At 34.0% G+C, this 20896-nt stretch overlaps 1 protein-coding gene across 2 annotated transcripts in view; it reads left to right on the forward strand.

Moving 5' to 3' along the window:
• IWS1 (interacts with SUPT6H, CTD assembly factor 1) overlaps positions 1-20142 on the forward strand; it is a 43652-nt gene extending 23510 nt beyond the window's left edge. Inside the window, exons 4-14 of one of the 2 annotated variants that reach the window (XM_074301721.1) lie at positions 4954-5149; positions 5695-5752; positions 6980-7080; positions 9401-9551; positions 10582-10664; positions 11130-11259; positions 12412-12529; positions 12932-13043; positions 13385-13441; positions 17312-17423; positions 19760-20142. In XM_074301721.1, coding sequence (XP_074157822.1) covers positions 4954-5149; positions 5695-5752; positions 6980-7080; positions 9401-9551; positions 10582-10664; positions 11130-11259; positions 12412-12529; positions 12932-13043; positions 13385-13441; positions 17312-17423; positions 19760-19891 — 1250 coding nt within the window. In that variant the 3' untranslated portion in view covers positions 19892-20142. Of the gene's footprint in view, positions 1-4953; positions 5150-5694; positions 5753-6979; positions 7081-9400; positions 9552-10581; positions 10665-11129; positions 11260-12411; positions 12530-12931; positions 13044-13384; positions 13442-17311; positions 17424-17891; positions 18078-19759 lie in introns of those variants that run through there. The other variant, XM_074301722.1, reaches the window with a different exon arrangement.
• The last annotated feature ends 754 nt before the right edge of the window (positions 20143-20896 follow it).

The following is a 20896-nucleotide window of genomic DNA, read 5'->3' on the forward strand; positions in this document are numbered from 1 at the left end:
TATAAAGGATTGTCTTTGAATTTAGCTTACTGTGAATTAAAAACTAAAACTAAAGGAAAAGTTAAAAGCTGTCTATGAGTAATGGGAATATAATTGGCTTATATTGTTTTTAAAGAGGGTACACTGAGATAAATATATGTAGGATAATGATTATACTCAAAAAATTGAGTGGTACTTCAATAGTAGTTTGAGTTTGAGACAATGGAGACAGAACCAAATGACAGCGGAGCTATTTGCCACACTTCCTCTCTCACCTTGGTAAAAATTGCAAGCAGCTTAACTTTTTTACAGCTACCATGTTAGCACAGCTGGCAATTCTGATTCTAGAACTTCTTCAAAAGAAGTTGGCATTCTTTGGACATCAGAACAGAAGTATATTTTCTCCATGAATAGTTAGCTAAACAATGCCTTCCAGGGGAAGAACAACTGATGTGAGGGGACCAGAGCCTGCACCAATATGATGGAAATATCAGAGCAGAGAAAATGTTATAAAGGTAAAATTGGCAACACTAAGCAACTGATTGAACATGAACAGGTATGGGATGAAGAAGAGTCAAGAATGACTCATAGGTTGCAAAGTCTGGGTGATTGAGAAGGTGGTAGAACTCCCACAGTAATGTTAAAGGAAGTTAGGAAGAGGAGAGGGTTGGGAAGAAAGTAAGTACAGTTTGAGACATGTCACAAGTTTAGATGTGTTGGTGTCTACAGGATATCCAATTGGAGATGTCAAAAAGCAGTTGGAAATGTGAGATTGGTGGTTAGCAGAAAAGTTAGGGTTGGAGAAAGAGATCTGAGAATCATTAGCTTGGTGGTGATAATTGGATCCATGAGTGCTGCTAAGATCACCAGTAAAATAATTTAGAGAAAGAAGAGAAGAGAGTTCAGGACAGAGCTTTGGGGGGATACTCCCAGTTAACAGGCTTAACCTGAATGGAAATCCATCAAAGGAACCGGAGAAGGGATGTAGGACCAAGGTAGCTGAACCAGGAGAGAATAGTGTGTCACAGAACGCAAATAGGTATCAAGAAGAGAGGGATCATCATTGTCAGATTACCGAGAGGTAAGATGATAATTAAGAAATCATTGGTAATTTTTGAAGAGAGCCATTTCAAGTAAATGATGAGGTTGGAAGCTTGACTGCAGAGGATTAATAATGAGAGGGAAGGAAGTGGAGGTGCCAGTTGTAGATGACCTCCTCAAGGAGTTTAACAATGAACAAGATGAGATACATCGTTAAGATTGCTAGCAGGGATAGAAAGAACAAATGGGGGTTTTTGAGGATGCAAGAGACATGAATATGTTTATAGACAGTAGAGAAGTAGGTAGTACACAAATAGATTGAAAATAAATGAAAGAGAAATTCATTTTTAGGTGGCAGGAAGAGGATAAATCAGCAATGGAATTAGTGGAAAGACAAGAAAAAGGATTAAAAAAGCAAATCAAGAAAGAAATGTAGAAGTCAAGGGAAATCTAGATAAGAGTGTTCAGTAGGGTCAGATGCTGCAGAGAGATTAAGGAGTGTGACCTGTGAGAGAACAGTTTCAGAAGTTTCAGTTTCCTGATGGAGACAGGAGACAGATTTCAGTGAATTGAGGGGTTCAGTGAGTGGTAAGGTTTGTGGAAGTAACAAATAGATGCTTCTCAGAGGTTTGTACACAGAAGCAGGGATGAAGAAAACTTGTATGTCAGGGGAAGTTTTATCTTCTTAATTGGGAATGGAGAACAGCAATGTGTTTGTAGCATCTAGGAAGTAGCCTGTGAGGTGGAAGTCTGATTGGTAATAGAAGGTCTCAAAGAACAAAGAGGTTGGCATCAAGGACACAAGCTTTAACTTGAAGAAAGGTTACCTCATCTTCTGGAACTGAAACAAAGGAGGATAAAGTGAATGAGGGTAGACCTGTTGAAGTTTGGGGGGGAGAGGACATATGAAGGAACTCAAAAGAGCTTTACTCAATTTTTTATTAAAAGCTGGAGAAGGAGGTATGATTGAGGGGAGAGCTTTGGAGCAGCTGCCAGGAAGAATATGAAAAAGTATCCATCAGAGATGAATAAAAGAATTGTCATGGGTCAGTGAAAGCTCAGTTGGTGTTGTATTCAAGGAATTCAAGAGTAGAGGATACCTTGTTGAAGTGACTGACTATAAAGGATTGACTAAAGGGAGAGAAATAAAATCATAACTGGGCAGACAAGAAGATCTTGAAATACTTGATGGCATGAGGCCAGAAAGGACTTTGAGAAAAAGTGAAGCAGGAGAGAAGTAGAAAAACAGAAGAGTTTGAGTGTTGAGAATTTCAGAGTCCTGAACCTGAGAGATGAAGTAGTTATGGTGAGGTTTACCCTTCAGATAAAGATACTTTGTTTCTTACACATGGTCAGTCGGGGATCCAGACATTATGAGTTTAGGGTGAGGCCTATCAAAGCACAAGGAGATGAGTCCTGTTGATTTCAATGGCCTCTTGGCTCGGCTCCAGCATCTCCCCCTCATAGACTGTCTGAGATCCCAGACACTGGTAAGTGAGGCCACTGGTGAATGTAGGAAGGGAGCCAGAGTAGTTTCTGCAGCAGCCAGGCAGCTCTGTGCACAGGCCAAAGGGAAGAAGGTGGTCTGTCTGGCCTTTGGTGGCTGGGCCATCCTGGGGTCTGAGACAGGTTGGTAAGATGGGGAACTTAATAGCTCCAGGGAATGGGAACTGCTGGGACATACCTCTCATCTTGTAAGAGAGGGGATGTCAGGAAATCTAGAGTTGGGAAAGGGAAACTAGTAAAGAAAGAAGTGGGGTTCCGGAAGAGAAGAGGTTTTCTAGGTAGTAAGGAAGAAATAACTCTGTATTAGATGGAAAGAAAAGGAATTTAAAAGCAGTTTGTGTTGGGGGGAGGGAGGGGGGAAAAGTGTGGACATTTGGGGATTTAAAAGCATTTGTAAGGCATCTTGATACAAACTAATCTGAATTTTTTTTAAGCTTCAAGCTTCTCTCCCAAGAGGGGAAGTAGGAATGAGCAGGATTGCTCTCATTTTTCTTTCCTTTTTGATTTAATTTTTCTTGTGCATCATGATAAATGTGGAAATAGTATAGGAGAATTGTATGTATTTAACATATACTGGATTATTTGTTAAGGAAAAGGGAGTGAGGGGAAGGAAGGAAGAAAAATTTGGAACACAGGATTTTGCAAGGGTGAATGTTGAAAATTATCTGTGCATATATTTTGGAAATAAAAAGGTTAAAAAAAAAAAGGGTAGTGTCCTCCTTTTCCTGACCCCGAGTGTCAAAGAACATCCAAAAAGTATTCTCACATTATTCCAGAGGGAGGCAAGGGACATAATTTATTCAGAAAAAAATAGGTATTATAAAGGCATTCAATAAAAAATGGAAATCTAATACAACAAAGGGATTTGTTAATGATGTAATAGGAATTTGGGGGTTTGGGGAACTGTGCAAGCAACAAGTAGAACAGACTGGGAGATAATTGAAGAAAAAAATTTCTACTAAATCAAGTAGTAATTTTGAATGTCTGGGATTTGCTAGCAATAAAGCAGAAAGATTACTAACATGGGAAAAAAAAACACTTATAAAGTAAATCAATCTGAAGGCTATATTAGTGCACTTTCAGGATCTATTTCTTTTAAATCTTAGGGAACATTTATTTTAAACATTCTGGAGTTCTTCCCTTGCCTCATCCCCCTTCTCCCATTCTTACTGACTATATTTCAGAAAGTTGTGCTTAGTGCTTAGTGACTATGATACAATTATAGAAACCATTTTCAGCATATTACACTGAGTATTCTTTTAATACTCAGATACCAAGTTCTTCTGGTTCATCTTCTACATCTCTGTTATTCCTTTTTTGCCTCCTTCAGTACTTTCTCATCCTTAAGATGTGTTTCCTGAGGGTCTGTCCTTGGCCTACATGCTCTCCTTTGGCTGTTCTTTTTACTCCCTTATTCTCAGCTTTGAAAAATCTTTCCCCTAATCTCCACTTCCTCTCATTTAGTAGAGATTTCACTCATGAGCATCTATCTAGACAATTACAGTAGCACATAGTAAGTTATGCTGCTTGCATTCTCTGCTGCCATTCTATCTAGCCTTAATATTCCCTTACTGTAGATTGTAAATTCCATGAAAGCAGTAATAAGCTGGCCATACCATATTTTTGTAAATCTTATGTAGCAAGTAATTATTACTTTACGTAGCAAGTAATTATTCTTTGCTAGGCATTCAGGGAACCATCCACAATATAGTACTACTTTACCTTTTCAGACTTATCTCATCCCTTGAAATATTCTGCATAAAATTTAACATGTATTGGACTATCTGCCATCTAGGGGAGGGGGTGGGGGGAAGGAGGGGAAAAGTTGGAGCACAAGGTATTGCAAGGGTCAATACTGAAAAATTACCCATGCATATGTTATATAAATTTAAAAAAAAAAAATATATATATATATATATATATTCATATTCTGTATTGAACTACTGGGTACCCTGAACATACCCTCTTGGTTTTGTTTACACTATGCTCTGTGCCTAGAATGCTTTCCCTTTTTTCTCCACTGGGCAGACAAGAAGATCTTGAAATACTAGATGGCATGAGGCCAGAAAGGACTTTGAGAAAAAGTGAATTCCAGACAGTCTTTAAGGCCCATTTGAATTGCCACCTCCTCCATAAATTCTTATTTGATTTCTGTAGTTGATAATGTTAATACTCATAATGGACTTTTACATAATATCTAATGTATATTTTAAAAAATATAGATATAAAATAATTTTGGGTCATATTTCCTTACTATATAGTTCCATAATGGCAGGAATAATAATAAGCCCTGTAGAGTAAGATATTGCTGTACACAGTTGGTGCTTAATAAATTTTTGTGGCACTGATCTGATGAAGCATATGAAAACTTGACAATATAAAGTAACTGTAGAGATTTATTATTAACATTACTTTGCTTGTTAACAGCTGCAAAGAAAGGGCGCATCGTCTCTGATGCAGAAGACTCTGACAGTGATGCTGCATCAGAAAAATCTGCTAAAAGACTGAAAAAGGCTGTAGCATCAGAGAGTGAAGAAGAAGAAGCAGGGAAGGAAGAGATTGGAAAGAAAAGTGAAGAGAAAGATCTGTTTGGGAGTGACAGTGATTCAGGAAATGAAGAGGAGTAAGTGACATTTAAATGTGTTTGAATTTTCAGAGGATTCTTACAAATAAAGTTTAGAAAAACTTTGTATGTTTCATATACATTCAGATTGCCTATTAAGCTGACAGTATTATGACAGTATCCTGACTTTTTAATGATCTATTTGGGATCTGGATTTTTTAGATACTTTGGAAATGAGGAAGCATCCTGATATGATGGTACACACCTGTAACTCCTCTTAGCACAGAAGCTGAGGCTGGTGGATCATTTGAGCTTGAAAGTTCTGAATTATACTGGGATCAGGTGTCTCCTTTGAGTCCAACATTAGTATAGTAAAAGCCTCTCAAGAGTAGGAGACTACCAGGCTATCTATGGAGGAGCAGAAATAAACCGAGTCAAATCTCTGGTGCTCACCAGTAATGAGATTAGGCCTGTAAGAATCTGGGCAGGAAAAGGAGACACAATTCTCATCCTAATGCCCCAGCCAAAAAAAAAAAAAAAAAAAAAAAAAGAAGGAAGGAAAATGAGGAAACAAAAATAACTCTTACTCTCTATATCTTTTACAGGAACTTGATAGCAGATATATTTGGAGAATCTGGTGATGAAGAGGAAGAAGAATTTACTGTAAATATAATATGAAGCATTTACTTTTAAAACACATTGAAATATGTATATTTTTAAAATTCTCAGATCAGTTTATCTAGATAGCCCTAATTTCTCTCTGAACCTCTAAACTCACATGTCCTGCTACTAATTAGACTCTCACACTGGATGTTTTGTTGATACCTTAAACTCAACATTTCTAAAATTAAACTCATTATCTTCCCCTCAGACCCTCCCCTCTTCTGAATTTTCCTATCATTGTCTCGGGTACCACTCTCTCCTCAGTCATCCAAATACACAACCTCATTGTCAATGTTGACTCCTCACTCTACATTTAAGCTATTGCTAAGATTTTTTTATTTTTTTACTTTTGCAGCATTTCTTGCACATGACTTTTTTTCACTGACACTTCCTGCCACCATGCTGGTGTAGGCCCTCACTAGCTCACACCAGAGATATTGGTTTCTCTGCCTCAAATTTCTTCCCACTAAAATCTATCCTCTATTAAACTGTCGTAATTTTCCTAAAGGAAAAGTCTTGACTATGTTACTCTCATATTCACTAAAACTCTGGTGATTGTCATCTCTAGAATAAAATATGAAATCCCCTGTTTGAATTTTAAAGCACTTCATAATTTGGCCTCTTCCTACTTTTCCAGGCTTTTTGCACCTTACATCCCTTCTAAGCCACTAGATCAGTCATCTAGATCATAATGTAGTGTCGGTGATGGCTTAGCCTTTCCACCCACAAGACTCTATCTCCAGACTCCAGACATTCTCTTTGACTATCCTTCAAATTTAGAATATTCTCCCTCCTTATCTCTGTCTCCTGGCTTCCTTCAAGTTTCAACCAAAATCTCATATTCTATGAGAAAGCCATTCTTTATTATTCTTAATGCTAGTGCCTTTTCTCTATTGATTATCTCCAGTTTATCCTGTCTATATAGATAGATGTTTTCTGTGAGGTTCTTGAAGGCAAGGACCCACTTTTTTTCCTGTCTTCAGATCCCTAGTGCTGAGCACATAGTAGGTATGTAATCAGTGCTTATGGACCAATTGGCATGATCCAAATTGGGATAAAGAGCAATAAATCTAACATCAGGCCTCATCATGGGCATATGATTTTTACTTTGTTAAAATTCTCTTACATTGAGGGTTAAGAGAGTGGGGTGGGAGGGAACAGTATACAAAATATCAAGCAAGAAAAAATAGGATTGCTATTAACTAATCTGTACTGCCTCTAATTTAGGGTTTTAACCAAGAAGATTTGGAAGAAGAAAAAAATGAAACACAAGTTAAAGAGGCAGCAGATGATTCAGATTCTGATGATAACATAAAAAGAGGAAAACAGTGAGTCCATATGTGGGCAAAATGTGTTTTTTAAAAGGCATTTTATAATTGAGGACAAATGCTTACCCAGTTTGTTATCTGTTTGAGATAATGATTGTAATTTTATTTGACCATAATTGCTTTGGTCAATATAGTCTTTACATTGTTCATATATCTGGAATTTAAAATCTAGATTCCTAACTGCAATACAAAGGATAAATCAGTGCCATGTTTTAAAAAAAAAAAAAAAAAAAAAAAAACTTTTTTTGATCCCAGTTTATTCTACCCTAAGCTTACTCATGAAGCCAAAGGGAAAAGTATTAGTCTTACTAACAAGGTTTTTTAATATGGATTAATATGATCCCAGACCGTTTTCTTTATATTACTTTTTAACTGAAACAGATTTGAACTCATAATAATAATAATAACAGATAGCATTTTGTGTGCCAGGCATTATGCTAAGCACTTTTTATAATTTTTTTTTGATCTTCACAGCAATCCTGTAGGGTGGGTGCTATTATTATCTTCATTTTATAGATGAGGAAACCTAAGGTAAAGAGAGGTTAAGGACTTGCCCAGGATCATACAGCTAGTAAGTATTTGGGACTAGATTTGAACTTGAGTCTTCCTGACTCTGGGCTCAGCACTCTATCCAATGAGCCACTTAGCTGCCTCTAAATATGTACATATTCTTGGTTGGCCTTATAATGTCATCTTGTCTCATTTTAAATTAGTTTGCAAAATATTATTACTTTATATTTGAATCACACTTGATTTTGCAAAGCACTTTCACCATCTGTGATCTCATTCCATTTTCCCAAGAACCCTGTGAAGGAGATGGGGGAAACAAATAGTATCACCTTATTATGCTAATAGAAGCTAAGGCACCTAATGATTAATTGATTTGTTTAAGACCATATTGGCCACAAGTTAGTAGAAAAAAGTGAGACTTAATTCCAAGACTACAGAGTCCATAGTGCAGTGCTTTTGAGCAGCTTGGTGTAGTAGAAGGACTGGAGTTGGAGTCTAAAGTTTGGAAACTTACTAACCATTGGGTCTTAAAGCCTGGACCTCCTTTATTCTTTCGTGTGTAAAATTTTAATATTTATACTGCCTCCCTCACAGAATTATTTTCTCTTTATTGTAAGGCCTATTATAAATGCATTTGATGAAAGTATAAACAACTTGTTTATTACATGTGGATGCTAGCTTCAAGACAAGATAGACCTTGAGCTTGCAAAAAATTAAAGAGTTGAATGAAGCAGCTGAGGTGAGATTTGTCATATTTTAGCATAGAACTAGAAGGAGAATTGTACATTTGTGAATATCTAGACTCTTCTGTAATGGCTTAAAATTTTTGTAAGACTTTAGAATATCAGTCATTGCAATGATAAACTATGAATCTAAAAGTCTTAAGATGAAACATTCTGTTTGCCTGCCAGAGAAGTAATGAGACTTAAAATGCAGAATGAGACCCAGGTTTTTAGGTGGGGCAATTTGTTTTTCCTGTCTATGTAATACATGTTATGGGTTTTGTTTTTTGTTTTTTGCTCAGTGTTGAGGGAGGGGTAGTAGGAGGAAGAGATAATAAATGCTTACCAAAAATTTTAAGCCATTACAGAAGAATCTGGAGATTCACAAATGTACAATTTTTCATCATTAAGAGCAATTCTTTTTGAATTTTTTTGTGAGTTCAAGGCCTGTCCTGTCTTGAGATTAGTGCCCACATGTAATAAGCAAGTTGTTTAACTTACAAATACTGTTCTTAGCATATTATATATGCTAAATAAGTAAATTCATCTTAAAAAACATTATTATAAATTTTCATTTATCTGAATAATATAACATCCAATATTTGATTATACTTCATTTAAAACCATTGTGCTATAAGTCTCTTGAGTACAGGGGGTACCCTATCTGATTTATTTCTGTATTCCTAAAGCACTTAATATTAGTTCAATTTAGCAAGCATTTCTAAAAGCATCTATGAAATATTAATTGCCCCCAAAAAACCTTAACATGTTTTTTATTATTTTTGTGGATAATTTAAAACACACAGATAATCTCATAATTCAGGAATTACTATATACTTAGCAGTGGGTATCAGTTTAAGAAATATCTTTGTTTTCAGGTGGTAAATTATTAGAGATGAAAATGTCATTAAAGGGTTGTGGGTGGGTTTTTTTTTTTTTTTTTAAGTACCTGCAAGTCCAGCAGCATATTCCAGAATTGAAATATTTAAAATGCTTATGTAAGTTTGTAGAATTTTAAAAATGGTGGTGGGGAGAAGGCCTTTCTTAACATTTTCACTATACCTAATTTTGTCTTCCTTGGACTCCAGTATGGACTTCATGTCAGATTTTGAGATGATGCTGCAGCGTAAGAAGAGCTTGAGTGGAAAGCGCAGGCGAAATCGTGATGGTGGAACTTTTATCAGTGATGCAGATGATGTAGTTAGTGCCATGATTGTTAAGATGAATGAAGCAGCTGAGGTGAGATTGGTCATATTCTAGCATAGATCTTTTTTTTCCTTCTACTTCTAACTGAATTGGTGGCATTTTTGAGCTCTATGTTAAAAAAAAGCTTTTGAATCTTCCATTTAACAGCTATTCAGAGAAGTATGCCATTTTGGCCTAAATTTTGAGAATGCAGATATTTCTCACTCTTCATTTGTCTTGATAAAATTATGGGTCATGAACTCTTTCACTAAGTAAATTAAAAATATTAAAATGGTTATTAGGGAATTTGTATTTACTTACTTGGGTTTGAATAGTATACTGAAAACTTTCAGATATTTTTATATAAGAATCATTTTTATAGGCGCAAGCATGGAAGCTAGTTTACTTCCCTACATCAGTGGAATACTAATCTGTTGATTGATGTAAATACAGCTGCCTTATTTTCCTTTGGAGCTTTTTTTTTTTTTTTCCTTGAGAAAATTGGGGTTAAGTGACTTGCCCAGGGTCAAATAAGCTGGGAAGTGTTGAGTGTTTGAGGCTTCAAATTTGAACTCAGATCCTCCTGACTTTAGGGCTCTATTCACTCCCTTTGGAGCTTCTAAGTAGAATCTGCAATTCTTATTTGTCCCACACATTTCAGTATCATCCATTTCTTAGGGTTATAGAATTCTTCCTAATATTTAAAAGAGATCTCTTTAGCTTTTTCTGTTAAAACTTGTATTTTTGTATGAGTTGTCTGAAAAGTTAATGTAAGCAATTAGTATTTTAGTTAAAATAATTTATTCTTTCTTTGGCTGTCACCTTATGATGGCTGTTTTTATTATATAGTAATAATTATGTGTTTTTGACCCACATTCAGAAAGCTATGAGTCTCATAATTTGGGCTTCAATAAATAGTTTTGGTTTTTTTTGCCATTCTGATCTACACAAAGAGCAGTAAGTACATCAAAAGGGACAATTTTGTCTTTTATTGTGAAACTTAGAACTAGAAGTTCTGTTTTAATTTTTTTAAATTACCTAGTAACTATTTATAACATATATATTGTCTGCCTCACTTTTCTAGGAAGATAGGCAGCTGAACAATCAAAAAAAGCCAGCACTGAAGAAGCTAACTTTGCTACCTACTGTTGTTATGCATCTTAAAAAGTAAGTATCTTGTTATTTCTATTGTCTTACAAATAGAAATGTTTTTCATAGTATTAGGATCATGACATAAAACTTTATTGTTTTTCTGCTTTATGAAGATTGCGGGTACAGTGAAGAACCATGTATCTCAAGACCATCCTGGCTAAGTTTTGATGGCTTATTACTAGATTAGCTACAAAGTGGTGAATTTTTTGACTAAGTAGCTTTTAGATCAACCTGCTTAGTCATAACAATGTAATCTATGTCAATGCAGGGACAAAATCATAAATGTTGGGATGAATATCAAAATTTCTTTAAATGCTGTTGCTCTGAAATACCTACAAAACTTACCTATCTACTATTCATCTGGATATGATTATATAGAATCTTGAATAGTTTTTTTAAAAGTGTTTCATGTATATCTCATCTATTTAAAAAAAGTTTGTTAAAATTCACAATAATTTCTCTTGGAATTTTTCTTTGCAGGCAGGACCTTAAAGAAACTTTTATTGATAGTGGTGTAATGTCTGCCATCAAAGAGTGGCTTTCACCTCTACCAGATAGGAGTTTGCCAGCGTTGAAGATTCGGGAGGAACTGTTAAAGATCCTACAAGAGGTTGTAGCATTATTTCTAATGACTTGATCCCTAGATATTGTCTATATTCTTTTTTACAATTATTTAAGTAAATTAAGTAAATAAAAGATATTAAAAATGGTTATTAGGGAATTTGTATTTATTTTCTTGAGTTTGAATAGTATACTGAGAACTTTCAGATTTTTTAATAAAAGAATTCTTTTTATGGCCATAAGCATAAAGGCATAAGCCCGAATATTTTTATTTTTAGCAGAAATGACATAGTTGTATATTTCTGCTAAGTAGTAGTAATAAATGTAGGATGATGATGCTGTTGATCACATCACTATATGAGAATATTGAAGCCTAAAAAGACATATTTGTATTTTTTAAAATTATGCTAATAAAGCTGAGTTAATTTGTACAACTGAATTGAAAAGTTGAAATTTTAAGTACCCAATAAACTTTACTTTTGCCATTCTTAATTTTCCCTTTATTCTAGAGAAATGCAAATTTTTTGTATCTGTTCCTTCTTTGACATCCAGAAAATACATATTACCTATAAATGTATATATGCTTCGAATGTTGTTATACACCTGGATTCAGAGATAAATAATATTTCATAGTTACTGTTCTTTTTTTTCCTCTCCACACCTCAGCAACCCTTTACATCTTCCGTCTTGTCTAGAAAAAGTTTTAAACTTTTTCTGCTTTCAACCCCTTTTCATCTGAGAAATTTTTATGTGACTCTAGGTACATAGGTATATAAAATAGGGATATAAGTTAAACATTTACTTATAATAAATCACAAAGAAATTTATTTTTAAAAAATTCTTTGGTGGATATAATTTTACCCTTTATTAAAGGTGAAAGCAAATTTGCATACTAATGAGATATGTGTGCTTGCTTATTTTTACATAAAGAATGAAATCTTAAATTTAATCCTGTAAAATGTAGAGCATTTAGAAACTTTTTACTGTAGCCAAATTTTTCACAATCCTGACAATTAAGTTATACAATCCCACATGGGATAGTGATCCACAGTTTTAAGAACTTCGGCCTGGAGTATCCTAACTCTAGAGGTAGAATTGTGTACCTGTCGACTTGAACTGCACCTTTTAGTTCCACCAAATTTGGTCAATAAGCTTTTTGTTTCTCAATTATTTAATAAATATTCATGACTCTGATTTCCAGCTACCTAGTGTGAGCCAGGAGACCCTGAAGCACAGTGGTATTGGACGGGCAGTGATGTATCTTTATAAGCATCCCAAGGAATCCAGACCCAACAAAGACATGGCAGGGAAATTGATCAGTATGTAAATCTTTTCATAGTAAAACCTTTTTTTCTATATTAGCTTCTGTCTAATATATATTTTTAAAAATGAGGGGAAAATCCTTATTGTGTTTCATGTGTAGAATCCTTAGTTCTATCTCCATTGATTCATGATTAATTTCTGTAATATGTTAAATTACTGAAGTGACAGGAAATTGTGGGTTGGGGCAGATTGTGAATTAATGTAGCACAACTTTTTGCGTCTTCCAAGTCAGAAATTATCAGTCATACTCAATTGTAAAGTGATGCTAAAAGCATTTAACTTTCAAAGGTAGGGTGTTGTAAGGGCTTTGAGTATAATCACTTTGAAAATGGGGGAAAGTATTTTTATGATTGTAAGCAGACATGTCCATAACAGCTGGCCTTTTTGTTAAATTGTAGATGAGTGGTCTCGACCCATCTTTGGCCTCACCTCCAACTACAAAGGGATGACCAGAGAGGAGAGGGAACAGAGAGATCTGGAACAAATGCCTCAGCGTAGACGAATGAACAGGTGAGAGAGAAGGTCACCCAGCTCTGATTGCATATATTGCCACCTTCAAGTTTCTCTTTCCATTGCTTTGTTAGTGATTATTCATACATTAGAAAGTATGATTGTCCTGCCCATTTTACCTACTTAGCCAGTAGAACTGTAATAAAGTAATATTGTGAAATGTAGTCACATAGATTTTTTTTTCCTTCAAGATTCAGCTCCGAAAGCATTTATTGATACTATAGTATAAATAAAAGACGTTGTCTACACTGATAGGTTGGAAAAGCTTAACATTTCAATTTGATTTTCTTCATAATTAAAAATAAAAGAAAGTCTTAACTCTTTGATTTTTGTCTGTCTAGTTCTGGTGGTCAGACACCACGAAGAGATCTGGAAAAGGTGTTGACAGGAGAAGAAAAGTAAGCTTTTTCTTTTTTTACAATAGATTCAGTATAACTTAATTTTCCTGCCTGCTGTATTTTATGGGAGATACCAAAAAAGTTAGAATAGCACTGTCTAGTCTTTAAAAATTTTGCTAGGGTTCCTCTTCTGTATTTTTAAATGTTTAACTTATTTTTTGTTTGTTTGTCACTTCCCAATTCCACACTACTATCACCACCCCCTTTTACACCCCCACCCCCCGGCAAAAAAAAAAAAAAAAATCAAAAAATTCTTCATCCTTCTATAGAAAGTGCTATCAATAAGTTACTAGATATTTATTAAGCATCTAATTTCTGCCTGGCTCTGAGCCAGGAAATACAAAGACAAAAACAGTCTTCACTCTCAGAGAATTTACAAGCTAATGGGGCAGACAATATGTAAATAACTATGTACAAAGAACAAAATCTCAGGCTAACTTAGAAGTAATCTCAAAGAGAAGGCACCAACATCGTGAATGGAACCTTTTCTTCTCTCTTTGACCTCTTTTGGTGATATTTCTGGTTGTGGTATCAGTGGATCAAAGCTACATGTAGTTTAGGCATTTTTCATTAGTATGATTCCAAATTGTTGACAAGAATGATTGGACCAATTTACAACTCCATCAAGAATATGTTGGTGGGTTCCTTCAGCCCCTCTAATGTGTATCATTTTCATATTTTGTCATCCTGACCAATGTAATGGCAGTAAAGTGAAACCATAATTTTTGCCCATTTAAAATTTATTTCATTCCAAACTTAAAAACCTAAAAAGAATATCTTCACATACATAGCAGAACAGAAATTCCATATAAAATCATATTTCATGTCACTTAATTTTGAAATACGTATATGTGTGTGTGTGTGTGCGTGTGTGTGTGTGTATGTGCATGTGTGTGTGTGTGTATATATATATATATATATATATATATATATATATATATATATATATATATATATATATATATATATATATATATATATATATATATATATATATATATAGTTTATTATACTCATCACTTTCAAAACTCTCCTGCTTGGTTTCTGAACTTTTCTTCTGTTCATTTTTTTAAAAAGTCTAAAAAAAATTTTTTTTAAGTGTGCATTTTAAAAAATAAAGTCTGATGGCTTTTTGTGGGGTAATGATTATCACTGACACCTCAACCACTGTCTCTGTCATTAAGAATCAAGAAAAAGAAATTAAAAAAAAACAAACACCCCCGCTTATTACAACTAATAGTCAAGCAAAGCAAATCCACATAGGCGCCTACTAGAAAGCACATGTTTCTTTTTGTTCCTTTAAGTCTGTCACTTCATTGTCAGGAATTGGTCATCTGGAAACATGACTGATCATTGCTTTTAACAGTTTTAATTCTTGCAGGGTTCTTTTTCTTTACAGTGTTCTTACATAAATTATTCTAGCTATGCTCACTTTACTTTGCATCAGTTGACACTATGCAGATTCCCTAAATTATCTTTTATTGTTTCTCATTATGTAATTATGTCCCAACACATTGACTGCCACAATTTGTTCAGCCATTCCCCACTTGACAATCTCCTTCTTAGATTCTAGTTATCTTCTTTTTTTTCCCCTTATGATTCCTCAAAGTAGTCTTAATGTGCATTTCTTTTACCAGTAATGTTTTGAGACATTCTGTCTTATGAATTAACAGCTTATATTTCGAAAGATGTTTATTCGTGCCATTTCACTCCTTAAATACAGAAGAATGTCTTTTATTTTTATATATTTGTATCAATTCTTGGATTCTTTTATCAATACTTTTATCAGAAAAAAAAACTTATTGAGATTTTCTTCTCATTCTGGCATCAGTCCTTTTATTTTAACAAAGGTTTTCAATTTAATCTGATTTTTTTTTTTTTTTTTAATCTTTTTAGGATGATTTCTATCCCTTATTTAGGATAGTTGTAGTGGACAAGAAAGCATTTTTCCTTCTAATTACCTGTAATATTTTAAAGTAATAAAGCCTTTTATATTTAGGTTATCTAGAGTATGTATTTCATCTGTATTTTTGACATAAGGTGTAAGAGGCTGATCTAAATTTAATTCTTTCAAACTGATTTCTAATATTCCCCGCATTTTTTTCTCTCTTTTTTTGGGAGGAGGGGGAATCAAAAGGACTTTATTGTCCCAATAGTTAGTCACCTTGAATTTATTGAATATTATTCATGTTCCAGATTTATTTGGATCTTGCTTACCTAATTTTTCATTGAGTACAAAGCTACCTTTTTAGGTTATTTCTCTCAAGATTTGTGATCTTTTGTTCCTCTGCATCAAAGGTTTCAAACTCACAGCTCCTGGCTATTGTTTAACAATATAAATAAAATTCAAAACATCATCAATAAGTTAATTTGTGGTTTTCTAAGTCATTATGCTGCTCCTAGGGATCATTTGCTATTGGATTTTGACACACTTTTTTGTGTTAAAGACTCCTTTGGCCACCTAATAAAATTCATGGATTCCTTAAAATAAAAATAATGTTCATTTTTATATTTTGTTATTTTATAATCAATTTTTCTCCTGGTTTTGTTCATGGCACAATACATCAGTTTATACAGGTTTTCCCAGGCTTCTCTGAATCTTTTCCTTTCTATTTTTATATCACAATAGTATTTTATTACATTTATATACCAAAATTGGTTCAACCATTCTCCAATTGATGGGAATCCTCCTCATTTTCCAATTCTTTTTCACCAAAAAAGTAAAAAAACTCTTGTAAATATTTTTGGCCATGTAGATTTTTTTTTTTTCTTAATCTCTTGGCTACAGACCACTTAATTGAAAGGTATGCACAGTTTAATAGTTTTTTGGGTGTACACAGTTTATTTAATGTTAATACATTATGTGTGTTTCCGGGCTACAAAAAATTCTGGCTCCTGAAATTTTTGAGTATAGTTCCAAATTTCTTTCTAGAATTGCTAAACCAGTTTACAGTTCTACCAGTAGTGCATGAATATTCTGTTTTTCCCACAAATGCTGGCCCTTAAGTATTTATCATTTTTCTAAATGAATTTTTGTTATTATTTTGTCTGGCTCTCTAAAGTGATTCTTTGGTAAATCTGTACATTAGTTTAGTTATTACAGCCATTTTTATTGGCAAAGCCTAACCACACACAATAAGTATTTCTCAAATTATTAATTCTTTCTTTATTTCTGTAAAGGATATTTTGTAGTCACAGTCATAAATCTAGATTGTGCCTTTGTAAATTGCTCAAGTATTTTATGCATTTTGTAGTTATTTTGAATGGAATTTCTTTCTCTTTCTTGCTGGGTTTTAAAGAAAAAAGGGCTTATACTTTTGTGAGTTCATTTCTTATCCTGTTACTTTACTAAATTTCAATTTCCTGATAAATTCAGCTTTTTTTTTTCCATTGAATTTCTAGGCTTTTCTCAAACTAAACCATCGTATCTGTCATAGGCAAATAGACAATTTTGCTGCTTCTTTGCTTATGCTTAGTTTTTAATTTTTTTCTCATGTTATTCCTTAACTACCATTTGTAGATCTATATCAATAAGTTTTAAATAACATTCATTAAATGTATATAAATGAATGGATACATTACTATTGCTTTACAGCCCTGATATTTTTCTTTTTTTAAATTAGAAACTCAGTTTGTCTTCAGTATAGTACCTAAGTGGCAAAGTGTTTTAGATCTATTCCTTTGCTTCTTTTCCTTGGAATGTTCATTCTTTTGGTTAAGAAGAAACCTTTTAAAGGCCTAATTTTATTGGAATGATTGTTTTGGATTTTAGCACTTTGTATTGTAACAACATCAATAAAACTGACTCTTAAAGTTTACTTTTCTAAGACAGCCTTTTAAAAAGAAAGACTTTCCTTTTTGCTATCCCAGAGCTCTTAGACCTGGAGACCCTGGCTTCTGTGCTCGTGCCAGGGTACCAATGCCCTCCAACAAGGACTATGTTGTCAGACCTAAGTGGAATGTGGAAGTAGAATCATCAAGGGTAAGTGACAATGGAAAGGGAAAAAATATATATCTTTTATTGCCTCATCTCCCCTTCCTGTCATCTATATATGTGTTGTGAGAGGCTTAGTGTTTTCTTCTTCAGCCAAACCAAGTATCCAGAAGCAATACAAAGATTGTCAAAAACATGAACATGACCATTTATGAAGATGTATATGGTTCCATTTTCAACTGCAATCTTTTAAGAGAGAAATCTTTTATTGTAAACCTCAACTTATATAAGCCTAGTATCCTAGGATATTTGAGAAATTATTTTACTGAATGAATGAAACTGCTTTCACATGATCTTCACTATTTTCATTAAATCTATTAGGGGAAATAAAGGGTTGAAATTGTGTGATCTGAGTCTTTAAGATAAAAGTAAAATATTAAGACAAAATTAGCCAAATGATCCTTTATTTCTTTAGTTAATTTTGGTTTTATACATTAATTGAAATACTGTTTCTAGCCTGGTATTCTTAGAAAAGGTCTAAGCCGCTTGGAAAAACACAAGAGGCGATTTGCAGAGCAGAAACGACTCAGCAAAATGCATCGGGCTGTCAAGTTCAGCATTGAAGGCAACAGGATGCCCTTGTAATCAGAGAGGTATCTCTGAGGAAGTGTGACTCTCTGCATGTGCTTTAGCTAATGGCATTTATGGAGTAAAGATTGCATTCACATCTTAACCAGGAATGCCAAACTTTGTCATTTGTGATTATGACCTTGACATATATTTTATGAAATTCAAATATCTTTGAATTTGTCATCTTAGACTACAGATTGCAAGTGCCTTTCAGAATGATTTTGTTCAAATCATGCTTTTTGAGTCTCTTGAGTGATAACAAGAGAGGTAACTCATTCAAAATCATAAGCTCAGAAACTACTTTTAAAAAACTTCTGTTTGTCTTATTGAGATGTACAGCCGGTCCTTTTCTTTAAATATAAAAGCATACCTAATAGGTCCCAAAACTCTTCTTTCCTCCCCCCTTTACTTCCATCTTCTTTTCTCTGCATCTTTTCATTTCTACTTCTTTCCTGCAGCCTTTTTCCTAACTCCCTTATCCCTGTTTCTTTCTACCTTCCTCTGATTTCTTTCTGTCTTCCTCATCCCTTTTTTTTTCCTCTCTTAAAATCCAAAATCTTTCTACCTCTGAATTTTTGCTCTCCTGCTGTTACTAGTTCTCTGTTGCTGCCATCTAGCGTCAAATTTGAGAACTATAATATGCGTGAAGAGAAAGAAATCCATTTTATTCACTCAGCATACATGAAGTGTATCTTTGGTCAAGATGCATTTAGGGTTTCAATTTCATTAGATTCAGATGAATTGCTATATAGTCTGTGCCTTTAAAAAAATTTACTGTATAGGAGGGATCATAGAACTTTAGAACTAGACCTCAGATAATCTTAGTCTAGGGGTTAACTTTTTTGTATCATGGACTGCCTTTGTTACTCTGGTGAAAATAATAACCCTTTCACAGGTAACATTCTATAAATATATAAAATTATGAAGGAAATCAGTTCTCTTGATTTGAAATACTCATAAAAATTTTTTAAAAAGCAAATTCACAAACCTCAGGATAAGAACTCCTAACTAGTCTAAGTCCCTAAATTTATAGATAAATTCAGAGAGGTTATGAGGCTTGCTAAAAGTCATGTTCAGGTTAGTACTGTAGGCCAAAAGATAATATCTCTTTGGCTAAAGGACAATTAGAGATTGATAATAAAAGTTACAATTTCATAATTTGTAGTAGTAAATCTGGATTTGTCCATTTTGCCAGACTATTTTAGGAGTCTTAAGTCCCTTCAATTAAGAAGTTTCTTTTTTCCTTTTTCTTTGAAAATATTCTTGCTTCTAAAGCAAGTTAGAATAATTATTATTCATTTCTTATTTTTCAGACTCTGTCAGCTTATTGCTATTTTCTACTCCCTTAGGTATAATATGCCCCCATTATCTTATAAGATCCTTTTATGCTCAATTTTCTGTGGGATTATGAGTTTGTAACTTAATTTTAATAAAATAGAATAGGACAGGATTCCTCTTTTTTTTTCCCTCTTTTTACATGAGTCAGTCACCTTAGAAAATTTTCCCTGTAGTAAGTAATAATAAATAGGCATCAGTACTAAGCATTCCTTTAACTCTAATGCAGTAGCATATGTACGTGAATTACTATTACCACTTGCTGTGCATATTTGTCTTGCTAGTCCTTAGCTCACCAAAGCATCTTGTTGATATTATAGATCTAATTAATTTGACTGCTGTATTTCCATTGCCGAAAGACAGAACTAGATGTGTTTCATTTCTGCTCTCTTTTCTTAACTTTTTTTTTAATCTGTTAGTTTCAGGGAACTTCTAAGAAAGGAATCAGTCGATTGGATAAACAGATGCGGAAATTCACAGATATACGGAAAAAGAGCAGGTCTGCTCATGCAGTGAAAATCAGCATTGAAGGCAATAAAATGCCATTGTGACCTTGCTGATCTTCCCTCATCTCTACTGTGAGAAATGCACCATTGGACTTTTGGGAAAGGATGACATTTTAAATTTTTTTTAGTGTATCTGTAAATTGTTGGTTCAACTTCTGTATCGTGTCCTTGGACTGAGACTCTAAGGGCATTTCTCCCAATTGTATTTAAACCGTTCTGTTGTGTACTTTGTACAGATGAATACTCGTTGTACTGCTTCAGACTTTAGACAATAAATGCCCATCTGGTTTTGGGAAGCTGTCTCTTCATTGTTTCAGAAGAAATGTGTATATAATAGAAAACCACATTGCATGTTTTGTCAATTAGAGAAGTGGTTTGGGGGTAAGAACTTAGTTATTTTGGAAAATTTTTAAAATTTTTGTATTTCTTGCATATTCATTAGGTTGCTAGGTCACCTCCTCTATTTGATTTTATGTACGATTATGTGTCTAGAGATATTCTTTGCTGTAATCCAGAGTTCTAAGTCCCAGAAAGATGAACCTGTTCAGCAGCAATTCATTCTCCAATTTATGGCAATAGGACTATAATAATTAACTAGAAAGGCAACAACCTTCATTATCCCAGAGCACATCCAAGAGACCTGAATAGGAACTATCCTCTCTCCCTGTTCCCAAAGACCCAACTATCTAAGAACAAAAGAGCTATATTTTTCTCATAGAAAAGCCTCCTGAGCTATAACACATGTAAGGCGTTATTCTTTATTCTAGATACCCTTGACAAATTTATTTATCTGATTTCACAGGATATAGCAAATGACACAGTAAAGTGGGGAGAGAATACTGCTGAGACAGGAGTGCTAAGAAAGAGGAAGGAAGACTTCTTTAATATTTCACTGGACCATATAACATTACAATTTGAAATCCATTTTAGCTTCTCATTTTGTGAACAATTCTTGTTTTTGTCCTCCCGTAAATTCCCTACAAAGGATCTACTCAGTGTGCCTGACGGTTTCCTCTAGAGTGGTTGTTGTGTTGTATTTTTAAACACTGT

The sequence above is a fragment of the Sminthopsis crassicaudata genome, chromosome 3 (assembly GCF_048593235.1).
Source record: "Sminthopsis crassicaudata isolate SCR6 chromosome 3, ASM4859323v1, whole genome shotgun sequence".
NCBI lineage: Eukaryota > Metazoa > Chordata > Mammalia > Dasyuromorphia > Dasyuridae > Sminthopsis > Sminthopsis crassicaudata.